Source organism: Giraffa tippelskirchi, chromosome 6, assembly GCF_054371585.1.
Source record: "Giraffa tippelskirchi isolate mGirTip1 chromosome 6, T2T-mGirTip1v1.2.pri, whole genome shotgun sequence".
Classification (NCBI taxonomy): domain Eukaryota; kingdom Metazoa; phylum Chordata; class Mammalia; order Artiodactyla; family Giraffidae; genus Giraffa; species Giraffa tippelskirchi.
This window is the reverse complement of record NC_137280.1, coordinates 32,971,886-32,996,239: the sequence shown is the minus strand read 5'-3', so window position 1 is coordinate 32,996,239 and position 24,354 is coordinate 32,971,886. Positions and strand designations below refer to the sequence as shown.

Below are 24,354 nucleotides of genomic sequence, written 5' to 3'. Positions count from 1 at the left end.
AATGAAGACTTACGTCAGGTTAAGTAACTTGCTTAAGGTAGCATGGCATGTAATTGGTGGAGATCTGTTTTGCACCCAAGCACCTGACTCCACAGACATGCCCTTGACCATCATAAAGCCACTGGTCCTTGCTGTCTGAGTCATCCAGTCTCCCCCTTCCCCTGTGCTGCCAGTCTTCAGGGGTGATCTCACTCATCCTAACACAAGCCCTTTCCCTTCTCCTCTCACTTTGTTCTTTCTACCTTCCTCCTGTTCCAGCTTTGTAATCCTGGGGATGAGAAAAGGGAGAAAATAAAGCTATCATCCATCCATCCATGTCTCAAGTTCCACAATCCTTAGCACCAACACTCTCCTGGACTACCAGGGGGCTGTTGCAAGCCTGCAATTGCAAAGTCAGGGTATTGGCACTACAGACATGGTGAAGCCAGCCAATTCAAATATACAGGAAATTGCAACATGGGTCTGGTAGCCTTAGGGTCTTCCATGCCCTCCAACTTGAGTTTCCAATGACAAAGTTCGTTTTGACTCTGTCCAAATATTATTTCACTAGTTTATTAAGCAGTATTTTGAATGTTAGCAATGGAAAAATGACAAGATGTACCCGTGCTTTAAGTGCCTTTAAGTAGGGGCAAAGACATCCTCTCTGTAACACCACTGGGTGTTTTACCTGTAGATTCTCAGGGGAGTCTAGGAGAGGTTAAGACTTGAGCCAGCCCCCAAAGCCCACAGTCAAGAAGGGGATGCGGGGAGGGAAGACATGAGGAAGCAGAACCTGTAGGGAGACAGAGATAAAAGAAACGTTGAAGAGAATCTGATTGTGCTGCTTATCTTATTCCAGTATAACTTTTAGTGGTATAACTTGTCAACATCAAATTTTGGACTTTAAGCTTGATGACCTTACTTTTACTCCCTCTTGGAGGACAGAAAGGAACTCTATGCACATGTGCATTTTTTATTGTCTCTTCAACATTGAAGCAATGCCAAACAGTATCAGTCAGTTTTTATAGTCTTGCTTTCCTCAAATTTTCGTCACTTATCAAACAGAGGAATCTGATTTCACTTTTGTTATTGTCTTATTCATGAGGACCTTTCCGTTAAACCTCACTTGAAATGTTGTGGTTAGGGGCTTTGAGGGCCATCAAGACCCAATGCATGGAAATTTTTCCTGGTAGAACTGAACTGGAATACTTGTTCTTCTAGTTGTATGCTTTGGCATTTTATCTCCATGAGCTTGTTTCTGCATGCTTAAAATGGAGAAAAGAAGGCTTCCCAGTGTAATTTATGGACTCAATGGGGCAATGTGCCTGACACATAGTAGGTGCTTTCTCAAAAGTATGTTTTGTGTTGGTTTGCCTCCTTATCTGCCCAAGTCCTGTGGAACCTCCAAAGCTGAGGATGAGTTTGTCTCTTGGATAAGCATTCTGAGAATCAATTAGTTGAAAGTGAACATCTACATCAGTGGTTCTCAACCAAGGGCAGTTTTGCCCTCCAGCAGACATTTGTCAAAAATCTGAAGACACTTTTGACCACCACAGCTGGGAATAGGTGCTGCTGACATCTAGGCTAAACTTCCTACGGTGCACAGGACAGCCCCACAACAAGGAATTTGTTGTGGATGTTGTTTGGTTGCTCAGTTGTGTCCAGCTATTTGCAGCTCCATGGACTGTATTCCACCAAGTTCTTCTGTCCATGGGATTTCCCAGGCAAGAACACGGGAGTGGGTTGCTATTTCCTCCTCCAGGGAATCTTCCCAACGCAGGAATCAGACCCATGTCTCCTGCGCTGCGGCCGGATTCTTTACCACCGAGCCACTGGGAATGCCGAGCCCCAAGTGTCAACAGCTCCCAAATAGACAAGGTCACGCAAATAAGATCCACTGTGCTTGCTTGTCATATTAATGACTTTTGAAGTCTGGGATGTACTAAGTCAAATTTTCTTTACCTTTTTACCCCAAGATCCTGAGAAAGGATTCCCAGTGTCACCATCAGGATGCCTGTCCTTCAGCTGCTTCCATCATAGTTTTGGAGTGAACTACACCATTCCCTATAGGATCTTATGTTGCTTTTGGTCTGTTTCCTAGAAATGGCAATGACAGTCTCTATTCTACTGACTTCATTGAGTGCTTAATCAGCACAGCATGGGGCAGAGGGTATCATTTCATCCCCTTTTTACAAGTGAATTTACAAGTGAAGAAACTGAAGCCTAGAAAGGTGAGTCATCACAATAGTAACCATGGAGCAAGTCAAGCCAGCCCTGACCTTCAACTCCAAACCCAAGACCTCTTTCTTTTTTACCAAAGCTTTCCTAGTAGATTCATGGTTCTTGCTATAGGTTTTATCACATAGTTGCTTTGTGGTCCAGTTGTTAAGACAGGTGGCAGTCCAGTTAAGACTCCGCATTCCCAATGCAGGGTGTCCAGGTTCGATTCCTAGTCAGGGAACTAGATCCCGCATGCTGCAGCTAACTCCTGGTGAGTCCAAATAGACTTAAAAAAAAAAAAAGTAGCTTTGAAACTTTTTTAAACATTCCTTTGGCATTGGGTCACTGGTGGGGATGAATTTGTGCAAAGAGACCAGCAAGCCTAGCGCCCGCCTCTTCAGGCTCTGTACGTGTTGGGTTGTTATGGCCATGAGTGAAATACCACAGGGGTGGGGGAGACTGTCAATATCTCATGTGCTTCCTGGTAATTAATTTTGAAAGATGCCCAGTGTGTGGTGGGTTGTTCACCTAGTGACATTCGATTACCCGAGAATCCCCAAAGCAATGCATACAAACACTGACAAATAAAAGCAAATGCACCAACAGGTCTGGTCTACCTAGCCAAAGCAGAAAAGACCTTGAAGGCAATTTATGATACCATAAATCTTCAACCATAGTCTTGGATAAGTTGATACTATACTTCCTCACTTGAAAAATCCGCTCTGAGGTACAAGGGAAGTAATTACTGAGTCTTCCCAGAGTCTAAAGCAGAATCCCCAAACAAAATGCTTTCAGGTTTTCTTAAATTAATTTTTGGAGAGGATTTGGTAACTGTGTGTTCTGCCAACAACATACAAGGATTTAACCTTTAAATTACTGTTTGTAAGCTGTCTATGCCTTCTTAGAGAGCTGAAAAATAGTGCACAGGCCACATTTTCCCTCTCTTTGAAAAGCCCTATAATTTCTTACCCTCATATTGATACTTTATATTAATATTTTGGCTGGGAATTAGCATTATTTTCATTTCCTCCTTTGAACATCATCGGCACCTGAATATATTCAACCAAAAACCTAGCTTATCTAAAACAATCATCTTATCCTGGGATTAAACCACAATGGAAAAGAATATATATAACTAAGTCACTTTGCTATATAGCAGAAACTGACACAAGGCTGTAAATCAATTATACTTTAGTAAAAAACAATACATTTTTTAAAAATTAAAAGAGAAAAGTCTTTTTTATGCAAGACTGGTTTAAAGAATCAACATACAGTCCTCGTCAGTGTGGTAAATTACTTACAGTGACCACGGTGCAAATGTCCAGTAACCCTTCTCTTCCTCAACACAGGGAAGCGGGCTTTAATTTACTGCTAATCATTCCGAATGTAGCCAAGTAAGTGACTGGGCTTGGCAGTGGGCTGCGTTCTCAGGTAGAAGTGAGAGGGGACTTATTGGTCTTGGAAGGTTTTGTGCACCTTCTTGCCAGGAAGTGAGGCAATCGGTTGGCTGACCTCAGAGTCCTGTTGACTCTGGAGCTGGTGATTCTCAGTTACCTTTAGGAAATCAGGTCCTGGGTTAGGGGTTACCTGAGAAGATAGATTTGCACTACACATTAGGTTATAAAAATACCAAGAGCCGATTCAGACTAGTCGTCAGCCACCCTTGGTCTCATTAGCTGATAATCTAGAATAGGTCCCACAGCATGGAATCTCAGACCCTGGAGTCAGTTGAAATCCTGAAGGCAGGGCTGCCTGAATCCCTTTGCACTGCAGGTGGGTGGGACTGGGGGCTGTTGCTCTTGTTCAGTTGCTCAGTTGTGTCTGACTCTCTGTGACCCCATGGACTGTAGCACACCTGGCTAGTCCTGTTCTTCACCATCTCCTGGAGCTTGCTCAAACTCATATCCATTGAGTCAGTGATGCCATCCAACCATCTCATCCTCTGTCGTCCCCTTCCTCTCCTGCCTTCAATCTTTCCCAGAATCAGAGTCTTTTCCAATGAGTCAGCTCTTTGCATCAGAGCTGAAAGTATTGGAGCTTTGGCTTCAGCATTGGTCCTTTCAGTGAATATTCAGGGTTGATTTCTTTTAGGATTGACTGGTTGGATCTCCTTGCTGTCCAAGGGACCCTCAAGAGTCTTTTTCAACACCACGTGGGGGAAGAAAGGGTAAAAGTCATCTATTGAAAGTGGCAATTTATGTGTCAGATATGACCCATCTACATGCTTTGTTTGGATCATAATATGAGGTGGGGGCAAATTTTAAATTAGGAGTTTTCATGAAACTTCTGGATTTTCCCTTCTTAGCTTAAAAATAGAAGTAGCAACACTCAGCCTGTATTCTAGTATGACAAAAATGTATCAGAATTGCACATTTTAGGGGGAAAAAAGCCAGACTGACCTGTCCATTGTCATCCACCTAGTCCCAGTTGTCCTGTAGAGGGTTCCTCTTCACACAGTTTTGTTATCCTGACAACATTTGAGTCCATAACCTCTGGTGTAATTGGATAAGGAGATAAACCCATGTGCATCAAACATACAGAAGTATGCAGTTGGTCTTAAGGTATATATTCCACATAATTTGTAAGGTATCATAATTAAAATACCAAAATTTGCCAATAATTAACTTTTTGAAAATAAGTTACCATAGGTTCTGATTATTCTTCCTCACCTACCTCCTGATGGGCTTTCTTGAAATGGTGATAAGCAGGACAGTACAGCAGCTCAACCGAGAATCGAAGATATGCTTGACTCTGAAAGTCAAGATTCTCTTGAGTACATGTGGTACAAATGAGCTCAGGTTGCTCCCCACCCTCTCCCCCTTGATATTGACTTTTATCAATGAGAAACCCAGGGGTATCTGACTTCAGGCAGGGCTATATTCAGGAAATCAAATAATGTTATCTTATCTACCTCCCTCTCTTCCTCTCCTCTCACCACCCCCCTTTCTTTTTCTCAGCTCTTCTCTCTCTGTTGGATTAATTCTCCAGCAAATTCTCTCCATATGGTGGCAGAGACAGCCGCTGACAGCAAGTCTAAGCTTATATTGCCCCTTGGGACATGATCTAAGAAAGACAGAAAGCATCTCTCTTTAGAAACCATAATCATTCTAGTAAATTTTGTGGGTCTGGGTCACACACCCAGCATTAATTTAAGAAATTTGTTCAGTGCCTCCATTGAGTCAGGCTCTAGCTAGGTGATTGGAAACTTTCTTACATAATGGGAGGTGAGAAGAGATGAGAAAATAAAAGGTAAACATAACAAAAAAATGATGCAGTACTTGAAAAGTCCTGCAGGGACTTTTTAACTTAGTGAACGCCCCAGCAGGGCTTCCCAGGTGGCACTAGTGGTAAAGAACCTGTCTGCCAATGCAGGAGACATAAGAGATGTGGATTCGATCCCTGGCTCAAAAAAATCCCCTGGAGGAGGTCATGGGAACCCGCTCATGGAGAACCCATACCTGGAGAATCCCATGGACAGAGGCGCCTGGCAGGCTACAGTCCATGGGGTTCCACAGAGTCAGACACAATTGAAGGGACTTGGCATGCACGCAAAAGCCCGGCCAGGTGAAGAGGAACAGGCCTCCCCACCAAAAGCAAGAGATGAGATGTGTTCAATCCCTGGTACAGACATGGACCTATGAGGAAGAAGGAATGAAGCTGTTTCACGGCTCCCCTAAAAGACCCCTCATTCCCCTGTCATTCTCCACTGCAAGGGGAGTGGAAGGGTGATCTCAGCCTCGTGCATCATGAGGTTATTCCCACGTTCCCACTGCTTGCCTTTAAGTCTTCAGGGACGGTAATCACTTCCTGACCCTCACCTTTCCTGCCTGAAAATTGGCAGAAGTGTCAGGCTATGTAAAGCATTCCTGGGTGGCAGTTTAGGGAGGTAGTTAAAGAGCATGGCCTCTACATATATTTGTCTCCTATATCTACAGTTTAGTATATATGTGACCTTTGGCTATGTTTAGTAGCTTTTAATCGACTATAGATAATAATAGTATCTTCAGAGAGTTGTTGAAAATGAGGTGATCCATGTAAAGCCCTTGGGTTTAATGTTGCTATTATTATTATTGTGAGGAGGAGTGGAAGGAAGCAGGAGGAAGCATCCTCAGGCAGCCAGAGAACCATAGTGCCCAGGTAGTACCCACATGGCATCGTCATGGTGGATCCAGTTTGCAAAGGGCACGAGTTTGTATTTGTCATTTGATCCTCACAGTCACCTCCTGAAATAGGGTCATTTTTAGCCGTATTGTAGAGCTGAGGCGATTAAGACTCACATGTGCTTTCCGGAGCCTTTATCTGCACCATTTAGCTCATAATCCCATACGTTTGTGTTTATGCTTCTCTCTTTGTATCGTATCGTTATTCCAGAAATTGTGACTTTGGAGTCATGGTGAGATTGAAGAAACATGGGCTCAGGCTGTAGTACCTGGTGGTGTGCCCAGCCCGTCACTCTGCTACTTTGGCCCAGCTAGGACTGGGGTAGAGCCGGGCCGTCCACTTGGTGTGTCACCTGTATCAGGATCAGATTTGGAGCTAGCCCCATGCACAAATGGCTGTTTGTTTAGGGAGCTGTTCAGTGACCTCTATTTCTGCAAGAAAAGAGGCCCAGTAGTTCACTCTTTGGGGAAAGTGGCATTCCCTGCTCACTTGTAGGTGCATCAGGACTTTCCAGTAAGGTCGGAGCTGAAGGCGCATCCTCTGCCCCCTCCTGCTTACCCTGAAATTCCCATCAGGCCTTGCAACATGCAGTCATTCCTCTTTGAAAGCTGTGCCAGGGCTTCTGCTACAGTTCTCTGAACAGAAGATAGGGGTCACTTAAACTAGAGACCAGACCAGACACGTGTCTAGACACAAGTCTCCTCCCATTTCCTGTGTGGTTTTAGTCAAGTACTTTCTCTGAGCCTCATTTCCTCATGGGGAACACAGTGAACCCTTTGCCAATCAGAACTCTCAGAGATTCCTTCCAATTTAAAACAGACTGAATAATGGTCATTCAGAGACATAGGTCCTAAGCCCTGGAATCTATGAATGTTACCTTATTAGGGAAAGGGACTCTTTGTAGATGGGATTATGTTAAGGGTCTTCCCAGGAGGAGCTTTTTCCAGGATTATTTAAGTGGGCCCTAAAGTAAATCACAGGCTTCCCTGGTGGCTCAGATGATAAAGAATCTGTCTTCAATGTGGAAGATCCAGGTTCAATCCCTAGGTCAGAAAGATCCCCCAGAGAAAGGAATGGCAACCCACTCCAGTTTTCTTGCCTGGAAAATGCCACGGACAGAGGAGCCTGGCAGGCTACAGTCTATGGGGTCACAAAGAGCTGGACATGACTGAGCGACTAACACACACACATACAAAGCAGATCACAAGCCTCCTTTTAAGAGAGAGGCAGGATGAGATTATACATACAGAAGAGGAAAAGATAATGTGAAGATAGACGCAGAAATTAGAACAATGTGGCCACAAGCAAAGGGACCCTGACTGCCAGCAGAAGCTAGAAGCATCAAAGAAGGAATCCTCCCCTACAGCCTCCAGAGTGGGGTGTGGTCCCGCTGACATCTTGGTTTCAGCCCAGTGACACCAAAGTTGAACTCTGGTTTCTAAACTATGAGGAGTGAATTTCTATTGTTTGGAACCCTGTGTTTGTAATGTGTTAGGGCGACTATGGGAAACTAGGACACCACTCCCCAAGTCTATTGTCAACTTCCCGTTCTCACTCCCCATCTGCTCAGCAAAGCTTGTAGTCTCACTTGGTGCCTGTTCAAAAGCAGAAAAAGGCATTTGTCTTTTGTGAAGCCTGTAGGAGGGCTTCCCTGGTGTCTCAGACAGTAAAGCATCTGCGTGCAATGCAAGAGACCCAGGTTCGATCCCTGGGTCGGGAACATTCCCTGGAGAAGGGAATGGCTACCCACTCCAGTATTCTTGCCTGAAGCATTCCATGGACAGAGGAGCCTGGTGGGCTAAAGTCCATGGGGTCACAAAGAGTCAGACATGGCTGAGCCACTAACACTTTCATGTTCAAGCCTGTAGGAAGGTGAAGCGGTCATTTATTCCCAAGTTCTCTGTGCCTTTCAACTTGGCAGGTGTTTCTGTGTTCAACCCTAATAAAATGCCACCCCCTCCCTCTATTACATTCAATTTCTCATTGTTGATGTCCAACAATGATTCTTGCAGCAGAAAAGGCACTAATTTAACAGCCTTGAGATCATCAGTATGTGAGTAAAGAAGACAACATGCATTTAGTGACTCTAAGTACATCATTTGATAAATATATCTCGATCGTTACTGTGTACCACCACATAGGCAACAGTGGGGCATGTGTGACAGTGGAGATTCTTATTCTTATGGAGCTGACATTATATTAGCCCACACACATTATGGCTTCTGTGTAATGCTTAAGCTGCAGTTGGGGCAAAAATCTGATTTTCCAAGATTGCTAGCAGGACATCAGATCCACGTTTCTGCTGGGTGAACTTCCTCTTGGAATATTCCCTGGCTGGAACTTCTGCAAGGGGTTCTAGGAAACAGTTTTAGCACCCAAGACCACTGTTAGGGTTCAGCAGTACAGACCTTGGCTCATAAGAGGTCCCTCTGATTTCTCTAAATTCCACTAGAATGTGTGTGAGCTCACCTGACCCCAGCCACCTTAGAGCTTTGGGATTGATGAGAGTATTGAATGAATGAAAACAATGTGGGCAGAAAGGAATATTTTAACTGTCCTCCTTTGTTTAATTCTGTACTTTTCATCACTTCTCTAAATCCCAAGTACTCTCAAAAAAAATAATAATAATAATAATAGCACTAATACTACCATGATTTCCTCCCTTTAGGAAAATCCTCTCTGGAAGCAGTGACTCAACTTCCTGCCCTGAAATGGCATCCCCAGCCACTGGTGACTCAGGTTGAAGCCTGAGTTCATCTCTGGTGTCTGCTGTTCTTTCACACCCCACTTGTAGATATCGTAATTCAAAATTCTACTTCTTTTTAAAATTAATTTTTAAATCGTTTTTAAAAGCCTTTGTTGAATTTGTTACCATACTGCTTCTGTGTTGTGTTTTGATTTTTTTGGCCACAAGGCTTGTGAGATCTTAGCTCCCCGACCAGGGATTGAACCCACACCCCTTGCATCAGGAGGTGAAGTCTTAACTGCTGGGCCGCCAAAGAAGTCCCTAGAATTCTACTACTTCTTACTATGTCCTTACCTCCATCCTAGAGCGAAGTGAAGTCGCTCAGTTGTGTCCAACTCTTTGCAACCCCATTGACTGTAGCCTACCAGGCTCCTCCATCCATGGATTTTCCAGGCAAGAGTACTGGAGTGGGTTGCCATTTCCTTCTCCAGGGTTTCTTTCCAACCCAGGAATCGAACCCCGGGTTTCCCGCATTGTAGGCAGATGCTTTACTATCTGAGCCACCATCCCCACTTCCTATTTTGACTGCCCTGGTGGTGTGCTGGCTCTTGCCATTGCTCCTCACTTACTCCCCACTCCCAGCTCATTCCCCATGTAGTAACCCAAGGGAGTCTTTGCATATTTGAGATTATGCCCAGTTCATCCCTTACTCAAAACTGTCCGCATTGAAAGTAAAATCAGGAGACCTCACCAAAGCCGGGAAGGCCCTGTGTGATCTGGCCCCTGCCTTCCCTTGGACCTCGTTTCCTAGGTTCACTTCTTTTGCCTTCTCTGCCCTAGTGACACCAACCTTCCTGACATTCCTCTATTTTCCTTGACACTTCTTTATGTTCCAAGGTCACCTCTTGAGAGCGACCCCTTTCTCACCACCTTAACTGCAATAGCACCATCCTTCCAGTAGGGGGCCCTGTCTACCCTCATATATAGGTTTACGTGCGTTGTCTCCCTCCCGCAGGAGTGGTAAGCTCCAGAGTCAGTAGATACTTTTCTACCTTAGCTCCAATACACAGAGTAGGGTCAGGCATATGATGATGCTCAGTAAGTACTTCATAAAGGAAAGAAGTAAAAGGCACGAGAATGATCAATATGAAGGCCTTTAAGTTTCTTCTAACTCCAGTCTATGAGTCTGTGAAAGGCCCAACAGCCTGGATTACCAAAATGCCATTTGGAACCAGTTGGAGTATCAGAAAATTTAGGTGATGCTTCCTTTTTGAAATTGGGTTGACTTTTCTCTCCCTCCCCCCCACCCCCTTAAAAAATATATTTATTTATTTATTTGGATGTGACAGGTCTTAGTTGTGGCATATGGGGTCTAGTTCCCTGCCTGACCTAGGATCAAACCCAGGCCTCATGCATTGAGAATATGGAGTCTTAGCCACTGGACCACCAAGGAGGTCCTTCCTCACTTCTCTCTCTTTGATCCCTCCCTGTGTAGGCAACTGACCACAGAGCCAGGTGGTCAGTCAAAACACTCTATGAGAAATGGCAGAACTATAACGGTCATAATAGCACTCCTCTGTCTGTAATAGCAGCCTCCTCATTTCATCTAGCTGCTGTTTAGTCACTAAGTCATGTCCGACTCTTTGAGACCCCATGGACTATATAGTCCACCAAGCTCCTCTGTCCGTGGGATTTCCTAGGCAAGAAAACTGGAATTGGTTGCCATTTCCTTCTCCAGGGGATTTTCCTGACCCAGGGATCAAACCACCATCTCCTGCTTGGCAGGCAGATTTTTACTACTGAGCCACCTGGGAATCCCATCTACTTGGCTATTGGACTCTTTAAAAAAATCTTGGCTTTATCCAGTGGTCTTGTCTAATTTACTTACTCTTGTTACTTACTCCCTAAGTCCAGGTTAAATATATCCTGCTCACTGATAGCTCCCTGATACCCAGACTAGTTTAGCTCACCCAGTCTGGGCTCTCATATTTGCCCTTTCTTAACATTGACATACCTGTAAACATTGATCGTTATCTGCCTTGCATATCAATCTGAAAGCTCCAGGAGTGACCCTGACTGTCTTGTTCCTCATTATCCCCAGAGTGAATAGCAAAGTCACAAGGACACAGTCAGTGCTCAAAAAATGTTTCTTGAATTAACAGTTGGATTTTTATGATAAGCAACAAAAAGTGACAATATAAATTGCCAAAAAAAAGAGATACAATTGATGATTGTTGACTCCTTATCATTCCCCTGACTCACTCTTGTTTAGACACTCTATTTTGTGGTCAGCAGGTGTTTGTTGAGGAGGCTGTGCAGGCATTTGCTCCTGTAAAATATCTAATGCTTGTCAAGAGTTTTTGGGACCACAGGCTTGCATGTTTCCGTAAAAACCATCCAGGGATGGCAGCAAATCAGATTTTGTTCCTAAATTCCTTGGTGTACATATCATGATCTTTTCCAGAAGATATTTTATCAGGAAATTCTCTTACATAATTTCCCTTAATCTCTCTCTTGTAGTCTAAGACTTTTATTTTCTTACCAAGGAAGATAAAGCACAACTAAAGTAGAGTAGTAAGAATTAGGAAAAACACTCATGCTTTAAATATTCTTCAGCTTTTCTCAATTTTCCTTTCTATCGTTGGAAACAATAAAAAATAACAACAGTAAGAACATCTATGGTCTCAGGGTTTGATAGAACAACTTGAACAGCCAAGCATGTAAGAGGTGAAATGTTGATAGGTATAATTGTTCGTACCACATAATGTGAAATGCACAGTATTGTAAGAGTTTTGTAACTTACCCATTCGGAGCTGGTGAGATAACATTCTGACTGGGCTTCTGTATGTCCACTTTGATATGTCAGATGCATTAATGGAAAGGTTGAAGTTGGAGGTTCTTAGATGGGAGCATCTTTGTTTCTTTGTTTGTAAAGAAACTGAGCCATGCACACTGGAATAAAACTCTCCCTCTGACTTACTAGCACTAATGATGGACCAGCCAACCTCTCAGGACCGAAGTTCTCATTTGCCCTACCAACACCTCAGCAGAATGTTGCAGGTTGTGAAACCACAGCCCAAATAATGAGGAACAGAAGGGGAGATGATATCTACAGTCTGCTGGTGGAAAGGATTTGGATAATCTGAATTGTGTGTCTCATTGTTTAACCAGCCTTTTCTCCTGTTTGGGAGCACGCCCCTCCGTACTGGGTAACATGTGGTGTCTTAGTTTCCCAATCAGGTATCGAACCCAAGCTCCCTGTGTTGGAAAGTGGAGTCTTAACCACTGGACGACCAGGAAAGTCCCCTAGTTTGCCTTTAAAAAAAAAAAAAAAAAATGCAGTATTCATTGTTGAGTTGAAGGCTTGTATAAAGCACTAGATTCTTGCTATTTGGAAGCCAATTAGCCACATAAATGATACCCAAGTCCCATTATGTGTTTTCTGAATGAAATTTCAAGGCCAAGTTCTGATAGCAGAATATTTGAAGGCAGGGCTGTGCTAGAAGCCTGGGTCTTAGACTTACCACTCCTTAGCTCTCCACCTTGCAGTACGCTAGTGCCCAGAAATTAAGAAAGGAATTGGAAAGGAAATCTAAAACCATGAGTTGACATCTCAGAAACATGTTGAGTTCCGATCACAAGGCCGATTGCTACTGTAAAAAATTACTGCAGACTTAGTGACTTAAAATGACACAAATTTATTATCTTAGAGTTGTAGGGATCAGAAGCCTAAAATGGGTCCTTGGGGGCAAAAATCAAGGTGGAGCCACATTCCTTCTGGAGGGTGTGGGAGAGAATCCATTCCCTTGCCTTTTCCACCGTGTAGAAGCTCAGTTCCTTTGCTCGCGGCCGCATCACTCCAGTGTCTGCTTCTGTTGTCACATCTCTCCCCTCTCTGGCTCTCCTGTCTCCCTCTTTCGCTTATAAGGACCCACGCGATTAGATTGGACCCACATGGATAATGTCAGATACTCTACCATTTCAAGATCCTTAATGAAATCACATTTGCAGTGTCCCTTTGGTCATATAAGGTAACAAACTCACAGGTCCCAGAGATGCGGACATGGACATCTTTGGCCGAAAGGGCATCATTCTGCCTATTACAGAAGACAGACACAACTACTTGAGAGTATGTGTGTGTGTCCTTTGCCTCCTTTCTCATGGCCATCATGACCTGCCCGCTGTTGTTAAGCTTCCTCAGGTTCCCCTTCCCTGACCTCTCCTTCCTTTTCCTCGTACAGATTTTATTGAGGCTTCAGACCACCACCCACCTCCACAACCTCCTGCACTCACTTCCTTGCCAGGCACCCATCCAGAGCCGAATCAATACTGGTGTGGTTCTTACCGGTTTTCCCCATCAAATGTATCTGTTCCCCCCACTTCTACCTGGCCCATGATGGGAGCACAGTTCATGTGTGGACCCTTGGTGGGTGGGGAAGTTCCTGTGATTACTTCCAGCCAAAGATTTGTCAGTGACTCTAGGCTGAGCATTTCACTGATGCTCTGAGACCTTCTAGCACATCTCTTTCCCCTCTGATACAGTGATCAGCAGTTTTCAAAATGGATGGACTTGGAGTTGACATGAGAATAAGCAGGAAATAAACGTCATTGTAACCACTGATATTTTGGGCCTACTTGTTACTGCAGCATGGAACCTAACTTACCCTGACTGATGCACTTAGCGAAGATTAAAGGAAGGTAAAGAGAGGCATGAACAGCACAGGTTGCTCCTAACTGTTTCTCCCCATTCACCTGTCTCTACTCAGAAGACACTTAGGTTTCCCTGTGCCTCAGAAAAAAATGCCCATTAACCCCACCTTTGGGCTGTTGAATTTCTTTTTCAAGGAGGTAGAGAATTTAGTTCCTGAAGTGTATAGCAAAATGTACCCAAAGACTTACCTTTAATCACTGGTGGACTGTGTCTATTTGTCATCAGTTAGTGAAAAAAGACCTGCAAGTCTGGTGACTGGGGGTGTTGGAGGAGTACAGGGGGGTGCTGTGACATTTAGCAATAATCATTCCCTTTATTTCTTACACTAAACTCTCCAAAAGGAAGTGTGCTTATTCCAGGGCAGGCAGAGTGTGGAGAGAGTTGGAGAATTTGATAGAAATCACAGTAGCAAGGGAAGCATGCAGGACCCTACCCCCACACCGGGAAGAGAAAGGGATTGAAAGGAATTCATGCCAGGCTGCCCTGGTGGCTCAGATGGTTAAGAGTCCACCCACAACACAGAAGACCTGGGTTCGATCCCTGGGTTGGGAAGATCCCCTGGAGAAGAGAATGGCTACCTACTCCAGTATTCTTGCCTGGAGAATTCCATGGACAGAGGAGCCAGTGGGCTACAGTCCATGGGGTCTCAAAGAGTCAGACACAACTGAGTGACTTATACTAACCAACGTTATGCCAGGCTACCCAGGGCCCAGGGTGTCTTTTCTGAGGGCACTCACACCCGAGGCGCCTTGTTTTGTAGTGTTTTCGATGCCCACGCTGAACCCTGCTGGACCCTCGCCTTAGACCAGTGATTGAGCTGAGGCATAGCTCCCACCAGGCTTCCCTGGTGGCTCAGTGGTAAAAATTCCACCTGCCAATACTGGAGATGCAAGTTTGATCCTTGGATCGGGAAGATCCCCTGGAGAAGGAAATGGCAACCCACTCTGATATTGGGGAAATGTCATGGACAGAGGAGCCTAGCGAGCTTCAGTCCACGGGGTTGCAAAAGAGTTGGACATGACTTAGTGAGTAAAACAACAGTAGCGTAGGTCCCACCAGCCAAAGACGGAGCTCCAGCCCAGCGCCAGGGGTGCAGCACAGGAGGTGGATGCTTGCCGATGAACCTGGAACGTTAAATGCATGTTTCACAGAAACATTGTAACCTGGTTAATCATTGCCGGAGTTTCCCTATAACCACAGTTAGAGCATCTAACTCTGCAGGCTGCTCATCAGTGGCACGGGTTCCTATAGGCAAGCCTCAGAACCCATCACCCAACAGAGCGCATTGTTTCTATGGAAACCTACAATCCGTGACCCAAATGCCCAGGTTAAAATGTTGCTGTTCTATTTAACTCAATGCGTGGGTCAGTCAGGGATTGCCAATACTAGATGAAAATTGAAGTGCTTTTTTAAATTTGTGGATTTATTTTTTCCCATCCTGCCTATCCATTCCTGTCAGCAGGCACAAAGGAGGACCCTCTATTCTGAAGTGTCTGTGTTTAGATGGAGACTTCTGTTAGGGCAAAGTCAGCCCAGAGGAAGACGGAAATCCTTTTCCAGCGTTGTTCATTTGCTTTTCCTTTTGTTTCTTGAAACCCTGCAGGGCGAGCCCTGCTGAGACTTACAGACAAAAAGCTTGAGCGAATGGGGATCGCCCAGGAGAACCTCCGGCAGCTCATCTTGCAACAGGTGCTCCAGCTGAAGGTGCGAGAAGAAGTCAGAAACTTACAGTTACTCACGCAAGGTACCCTGCTGCTGCCTAGTGGGTGGATATGAGGGGAGGTGGAAGGAAAGAAACCCTTACCATCATGACAGAGGGGAGCTGGGGAAAAACTGGGTTGTTTTGTTTTGGGGTTTTGGAGGTGTTTTTGCAGAATTTATTTCATTTTTAAAATATATATATATAGATTTAAAGGTCACTTCCCTCCTAAAATTCCTCTTTTTCATAGGTCACTAGGGGGAAGGAGGTACAGATGAGTAATAGATAAACAAACAGAATTATCTGAGCTAATTTCAAGGTCATCCATCACGTCCAGCTATAAAGGTTGTGCACTGCACAAGCCCCAAAGAGTACCAGTAACATAGATCAGGATACAGTTGCACCGCCTCAAGTTGTACAGTGTGCAGTTTGCACAGCTGCACAGTGCAGCCCAGCTATTTTAGTCTAACTACTAATTCTGCAGGGGCCTTGAAATTTGAGTGATACTATAGTTCATATGGCCATGATATAAGTGGGATTTTTGTTGTGGTTTGCTTTACTTCGCTTTTCACTAACTAATGGGAGAAAAACATTTTAGAGGTATGTCTCTGTCTGTGTGTGTGTGTATATATATATATATATATATATCAATATATGTGTGTGTACATATACATGTGGGGGCTTCCCAGGTGGCTCAGTGGTAAAGAATCTGCCTGCCAACGCAGGAGATGGCAGTTTCCATCCCTGGGTCGGGAAGATCCCCTGGAGAAGGAAATGGCAAACCTACTCCAGTATTCTTGCCTGGGAAATCCCATGGACAGAGGAGCCTGACAGGCTACAGTCCATGGGGGTCCCAAAAGACTCAGACATGAGTTAGTGACTAAACAACAACAACACATATATATGTATATACATATGTATGTATACACACACATTCTAGGAATTTTGCAAACCCTATTTATCATCTTGAAAAGCAAATAGAATAAAATTTTAAATAGACTATGGAGAATTTAAAACTGAAATATTGCAACCATATAGTTCTAAACAAGAATTGTTAATAATTTCAATTTGTTGAAAGCGTTTAAAAGCCCTATAACTGGAAGTGACAGAATAAAGTTGAATCTTGAAGAAAACTTTAAGGTACACTATATGTAAGCTATATGTCTAGGTAAGATCTGGTTGCTATCATCCACCGTCAGCTATAACCCTGTTTTATTTAAATGCTCATTGTACACCATTTTGGATGAAAGGATGATAAAATATGTATTTTTGAGAGCCGTGGGTATTTTCCAATCTGTAGAATATTGTAATTACATGCATACTGATATTGAAGAAATCTGGGTCAGCCAAGTTTCATGTTATTGCACTTAGATTAACCCAGTAATAGTCTGTTTGCCTAGAGGAAGCAACGTACTGCCTGAAAGATGACCGTTCTAGAAGGATAGATACAGACTTCAAGTGATATGGAAATATATTGTTTATTTGGTGTGCATTATCTGCTTTGGTCTCCAGAGACTTTCAATGGTAAATTTACAGTTAACAGGTATGCTAAGTGACTCAAATGTGAATCCAACTTAGTGATGTACTTTTAAGTTTCTAAAGCACAGAGAGATTCAAAGATTTATCACAGGAATGCCCATTGCAGTGCTATGTATAAAACTGAGAAATTAAAAACAACCTAGAAGTTCAGCAATACAGGGAGAATCAGATAATTTTATGTAAAATGAGAAGATACAATATAATGTAGTTGTTGGAATTATATTTTCAAGGAATATATGACAACATGGGAAAGTACTCAAAGTAATAGGAAGAAGGGGGAAAGGTCACATATAAAATTTCATTTATAATATGAGCCAAATTTTGTAAAGACCTATTTTTATATGCACATAGGAAAAGAGTTGAAAGTGGTTTAGCCAGTATTTTGATAATGATTCTCCATGGGGAGTGACACTGTGGGTGATTTTGTTTTCTTTATATTTTTCTAAATTTTTCAAATCTTCAAGTATAAATCCATATTACATTTATAATCAGAAAACACATTCACATCATTTAAGCTTCCGTCACAAGTGTCGTCCTGCCCGGTTCTGTTTAGCATCTGGAGTTTCCTCTGCTCTGTTGTTTTCTGTTGTTTTCCTCCTGTGGTGACACATAGAATGAGACCTGGACTCATCACATGTGCCTTTGGACTTGTTTTTTTGCCTCTCCTACTGACAGTCTGCTCTGTGTTTGCTTTGCAAAGTCATTTTCTACAGCTTTCATCGCCCTAGATGCATAATATATAAGATTTTTCCTGAGCTAGTACTCAACTCTATTAAGCTAAATATATGTTTGTGTTCTGGGAAGGTAATGCGAAGTTCAGCCTTTTCGATTGAGTTGTTGTCATTGTCTTTCACTTTGAAAAGCAGTGCCTTTAGAATTCTTTCTTTCCATTCCCTTTAGAAGAAGAGATCATGTTCTCTAGCTCTTGGATATTTTGTCTGCACTCCTATTACTTTTTTTTATTGCTTGTCCTTTCCATGTTAATGTTCAAACTCATTTTATGTCAGATAGCCTTTGAAAATACATACGTTATTGAAAGGATGACTACTTAAAAAAAAAAAAACGGGAAACAGAAATTGACAAGTCATTTTATGACTCATAATAGAAGTTCTAAAATCAGCTAGAGTTGCCTTAAAACATTTTGGGTCTAGGTTTGCTATAATAAGAATTGTGACTCCATTCCACCCAGGTGAACTGAATGACTTAACTTGTATATCATATGAAAATATACCAGGCAAGCGATAATGTGATTCAGTATTGAATATTTGATCCCTCATCTCTGAAAATCTTCATCACTGGAAATAATATGCTAGATAGGTATAAACAGATGTCTTAGAACATTCCTTCGTTTTGGGAAATCCCTGCACTTTCCCCTGAAAGAGTATAACTCACCTCTCCAATCTCTAGAGATACACTCTCTTTCTCAGCTCACATGAGACTATGATTCTAGTGTAATGCAATTCATTTTTGTTTTTAAGAAATATTTTCCTACTAACACATTTAAATGAGGATTGTTGCCTTCAGAGGAGCCAGTTTGTGAGGATGGGGACTTAATTCACAACTGATTAAGTTTCTTATGTGTTTCCTTGATGCTTTGGAAGGCAATTTCAAAACATAAGCTTTAACTGAGTAGCAAAAGTTTAGGAAGATCCTGAGTGTCCACCGTTAGGAGGCCAGATAAATAAGTTGTGGTACATCCAGGCAGTGTTGTGTACTCGGAAGTTATAACATGAGAATGAGGACTAATGATATGGAAGATCTGGAGATGCTGAATGAAGTAGAAAAAGCAAGGTGCAGAACAAGGTGGAGAGGATGGTGCATTTGCGAATGAAAGAGGGAGAAATATGCATACGTGCTTTATGTACAAGGAAATGATACCCGAGAAGCTAACACAGACTCTTACCTGTGGGACTGGGAAGAAGGGAGATAGAGGACTTATGCTTTTTAAGTCATTTTGTGTCTTGAAATACGTTCATATTAACTGTTTAAAGAATAAAATATTTAAAAAGAAACAAGGAGAAAGCGTGAATTGTAGCATCACACAGGCCTGAATTTTAAATCTTGGCCCCAACAGTTACTGGTGTGTTATTTCTTGGAAGTTACTTAGTCTGTCTGTGTTCCAATTTCCTGATCTCTGAAAAGTGAGATCAGTAAATCTACTCACCTCATAGGGTGTTATGAGAATTAAATGAGCTCAAATATATACGTCACTCAGTGCAGTGCGACAGTAAGTACAGCACATAGTTAGAGGTCAGTAAAAGAAGCCACAAAATTAAATCAACCTCCTTAATTTATATCAAAGCTTTATTTTTATACTATCCTTTATTGAGAAATAAATTCACAGAATATACAGTTTAACTACTTAAAGTGTAAATTCAATGATTTTTTAGTACAGTCACAGAGTTGTGCACCCATCACCACAATTAATTTTGAAACATTTTCATCACCCCAGAAAGAAACCCAATACCCACTAACAGTCATTCCCCATTTCTTCCCAACGCTCCCCAACCACCAACTTTTAAAAGCCATTAATCTACTTTCTATTTGCCTGTTCTAGACCTTGCCTATGAATGGAATGATTCAATACGTGGTCTTTTGCAATTGGCTACTTTCACTTAGAATAATGTTCCTGACGTTCACTCGGGTTGTAAGCATGTGTCAGTATTTCATTTTTTTTATTGCCAAATTGTATTTCTTCATATGAATGTACCAGATTTGATTTATCCATTCATCAGTTGGACACTTGGATTGTTTATGAATCTTGGATATTTTCTATAATATTGTTTTGAACATTCTTGTATAGCATTTTGTGTGGACCTGTTTTCATTTCTCTTGGACATATCCCTGGGCATGGAATTTTAGAGTCATAAGGTAACTCCATGTGTAACCACTACAGGAGCTGCCAGACTGTTTTCCAGAGCAAGCTGTACCCTTTCATATTCCCACAAGCAGTCTATGAGGGTCTCAGTTTCTCCACATAGTTACCAACACTTGTTATTGTATGTCTTTTTTATTATAACCATTCTAATATGTGTAAAGTGGAATGTCACTGTGATATTGATTTGTATTTCCCTGACTGCTAATGATATTGAACACCGTTTCAAGTGCTTACTGGCCATTTGTGTTTCTTCTCTGGGTAAACATCTATTATAGATCCTTTACTTATTTTATAATTGGATTATATTTGGTTTTTTTCCAAGCTTTATCTTGGACCCACCATGTTTCTCCATGCTTGATTACCCACTTTATTTACAAGATCTAAAGCTAAATATTGGGCTGCCATTTCTAAAGAGGAACCCAATTCTCCAAGGATGAAGTCTTACCTCACTAGAGGCATTCAAAAGAACCTGCCACAAACTTGGAAATTAATTCCAAAATGAAACAAATGAATGGACTCTAAAGATTTCCTCTCAAGGAAACAACATCCTTTTGAATGTGGAAATTATACACAAATCAGTTACTTCAGTTTGTAATCAGACCTCCAAATTAGATACATCCATCTGAAAGCTCATTCTACCGTGTTTCTAGAGGAAGTAAACTAATAGATAATTAAGACTAATTTTCTAACTTTTAACTGATGTTTTAAAATTTGTCTTAAACTTTTCTTCTACACCAGTCATTGTCACTTAGCCACCAGGAGCGCAATGAGAGTAACATGGTCAAAATCATCACAAATAGACCAGGAGAGCTCCAGCCTGTCACTGTAGGTTACCTGAACACAGGAGAGATGAAGTTTCTGCCCTCCTTTTTCTTGCTGTCCCTCTTCTGGATGCTGTCCAAAGACAAAAACTGTAAGGTGCTTTAAAAATGTGTATGGTGGACTCATAGTAAATACATCCATTTATGGGTGCTATCAATGAATTGTGACAAAAATTCCTGAAGCAGCTCATTATCTAAAGCCAAAACCATCCTTCAGCTAAAATGCTGGTCTCTAATTGCCCTGCCTTTATTCACAATGGCCCTGTAACTACCTGACGTTTGCCAGCAACATAATCAATGTTTGGCCCTGCTTTACTCTCGTTCCCTTTGGTGTCTTTGAGGTGCTTCCTTCCCTCCTGCAGCCTTTTGGTCTTCTGCGTCCTGTCTGTGGAGTGGCCGGGCTGTGCCTCTGGTGGTCTTGCTTGCTTCCATGTTCCTGCAGGAAACTCAGCCATGTCAGGGCACCTGCAGCTGTCTTTTGTGAAATGCAGTACAGAGCAGGAAATAACATGATTATACTTTCCTTCTGCTCGATTCATGAGAGACAAGGAAAAAAAGGTGCTTTATGTAATACACAGAGTGGTGCAAATTATTCTGGGATCCACCAAATTAATCCATAATCAAACTTACAGGGGGCATCCTTAGCTCTTTATTACAGGATATTTCTAGAAAGAAAAACACCCAGGGATACTAAAAGCTGTTTCTCATATAGCTGATGAGTATTAAATATTTACTATATGCAAAGCAATGCACTAATTGTCACATCAACACTTGACATTTACCCTAGCATAATCAGTACTGTTGTTAGCTTCAATTTACATATGGGGAAACTGAGGTCAGAGAATATAAATAATAGATGCAGTATTGGACAGCTAGTAAAAAGCCTAATACAGGTCTGTCTGACTTCACAGCAAATTGTATCCATTACACTGTATCACCTCTGATCTGTCCAGGGAGTTATTCCTGTTTCACAGCAATGATATGAGGATTGCATGAGATTTTATGTGAAAACTGTACAGCACAGTTCATGGCATAGTCTATGAAAGTGGGTTGGCAGACTTATTCTGTGGAGAGCTAGATAGTAAGTATTTTAGTCTTTACAGGCCATAGAATGTCTGTTGTAAACCCTCCTCCCCCACCCATCATGGGAGAGCAACCACAGACAGTCTGAAGTGAATGGGGCATGGTAGTGCACCAATAAAACTTCATTTACAAGCACAGTTTCTAGTTCATAGTTTGTGGACCCCTGCTTCACAAGGTCAAAAGTGTAAACTTTTAACATCATAATCAAGATTACTGTTTTATTCTTAATATCTTCCCGTTTGAGCTGTAATTGCTTCCCTCAACCCCAGGAACACTGTAGTATGGAACCACTCTTGCAGTGCCCTTTTCAGTGTCTTTCTTGGCTACAAATACATGGATAGTATAAAAATGTAACAGTAACTGTGAAAGTTGGGTAGATTTAAGCAGTAGAAAGCAATGTTCCAGCTGGAGGATAAGGCAAATGAAGACAGTAAATGCTTCCAGTCTTCAAAGGCCTTTTTAATTAGTGCCTGCAAAATGAAAAAAAAAAAAAAAAGAGTATGATTGTTTACCGAGGCCAGATATAGCTCATTAAACATTAGTGTTTCCCAAAGGGCTTTTTCCACATTGTCAAAAATATATGTGTCAAATTTTAGTTGAGAATTGCATGACCAGATGGACTTGCCCAAAGCTCCATCTTATGGAACAACACAAATTAGAAACACTGCTCCCTAAGCCAAGAAGACTTTTCAAAACCATGTGTACAGACTGAGTATTTTAGTCCAGTCACCCCCGCAACAATACTTTAGCAACTAAAGTAGGCCATCTGAATTGGAATAGGCCATCTGGTCCACCACCTTGCTTAAAGAAAGGAGTCTTTGTAGAGCACATCAGTAGACTTTTTGAGAAAATTTCCTATTTTATTTTACAGTTTTGGGCACCAAGACCCAAAGAGGGTTAGAGGATGGTCTGTGGTTACCCAGCTAGTCAGTGGCAAAACTGAAACTAGATCCCAGTTCTCTCAATTCCCAGGCTGGTATTCTTTTTTCTCATTGTTTCTAATAAGGTATAATTCACATACAGTAACATCACCATTTTTAATGTACAGTTCTACAAGATTTAATAAATGTATACGGTTGTATAACAACCACCACCGTAGTCAAAATATAACAGTTTTATAACTCCAGAAAATACTCTCCCTGCTACCTCCGTGTTGTCAACGCTTCTCATTACCTCCAGCGTCTGCAAGCCACTGATAGGTTTTCTGTTCTTAGTTTTGCCCTTTCCAGAATGTCATATCATGGGAATCATAAAGTCTGGCTTCTTTCACTTGCTGTGATACACTGAACCTTACCAAAGCTGAGGGTGTGTGTCACTTGTTCATTCACGCTCACTTTTTAGCATCGAGTTGGATGGATATACCACAGGTGTGTATCCATTCCCCAGTTGAAGGACATCTAGATTGTTTCCAATTTGAGCAAATACTAACAACGCTACTAAAACCATTCACAGTGACTTCTCTGGCATCCAGTGGTTAAGAGTTCATCTTCCAAAGCAGGGGGTGTGGGTTCAATCCCTGATCGGGAAACTAACATCCCATATGCCTTGCAGTGCAGAAAACCAAAACATGCCAGCAAAAGTAATATTGTAACACATTCAATAAAGACTTTAAAAATGGTCCACATCAAGATAAAATCTTTAAAAAGGAAAAATAAAAGCATGCACACACAGGTCTTTGTATAAACATCAATTTTCATTCATTAGAGAAGTACCTAGAAGTGAGATTACTGGGTTGCATACAACATGTTTAACTTGGTAAGAAGTGCTACGCCAGTATTCTTAGGCTAATCAAAACAGAACAGCAGTAGAGACTGACTTTAATACATATAAAATATTGGAGGTTTTCTGAAAGTCACTGCATCTCTGCAGATGTCCTCCCTAGCACTTCCTGGAGCCACTATTACTGTAAGAAGGCCCTGCTTTCCTGGGAGTTTCTAATAAATTGTCTCAAGGCAGGTTTAGGTCAAATGTGTTTACAGTTCACTCATTAATTCAATTTAAAAATTATAGCATCTATGTACAGACAGTAGGGTATGGTTTTCCCCAGTTGTCCCTAAGAAAATCTTCCTTTGCCTCTTTACTAAGGAATAAAATCTAGTAATATTTGCAGCTCCTAGAAGAGAAAATATGAGCCAATCAGATTCCTTGTTATGTGTACATGAAGTATGTTTGATGGCTCTTTCTAGTATCTCCCAGTTTATACTATTTAATTTCCAGGCTTCTCCATGTCTAATTTCAGCTGTGTCACTAGTGTTATAAATCTGATGCTCACATATCAGGTCTATTCATAATTGGCTCTTCTATATCATCATTGGATAGCGTTAAGTTTTTCTTCCTTAGTGCTCATCTATTCCATGAGCATGATAGTGATCCCCTTGGTTCTCGCCTTTGTTTTCTAATGGCTCCTTCTCAGGTGGGTGGCTTGCCACCTTCCTCCACCACTCCCCAAATGTTGATGCCCCCTGGAGATAGGTCCTCTTGGTTCTTCTCATTTTGCGAGCTGTCTAGAGAGCCTTGCCCACTCCCATTGCTTTAACCATCCCCTACTTGAAAGTTATTTTCAGATACATCTTAGAC

The 24,354-nt window shown here is 42.1% G+C and overlaps 1 protein-coding gene across 14 annotated transcripts in view; it reads left to right on the top strand.

The window, feature by feature from the left end:
• SAMD12 (sterile alpha motif domain containing 12) overlaps positions 1-24,354 on the top strand; it is a 442,508-nt gene that overhangs the window by 240,556 nt on the left and 177,598 nt on the right. For 12 of the 14 annotated variants that reach the window (XR_014058046.1, XR_014058047.1, XM_081505307.1 and 9 more), the window contains one exon: positions 15,361-15,501. Coding sequence is in view for 12 of the 14 variants with exons in the window: in XM_081505307.1 (XP_081361433.1) it covers positions 15,361-15,501 (141 nt within the window). In the remaining 2 variants the exon portion in view is untranslated. The remainder of the gene's footprint in view (positions 1-15,360; positions 15,502-24,354) is intronic. The other 2 variants (XM_081505301.1, XM_081505299.1) reach the window with 1 other exon arrangement.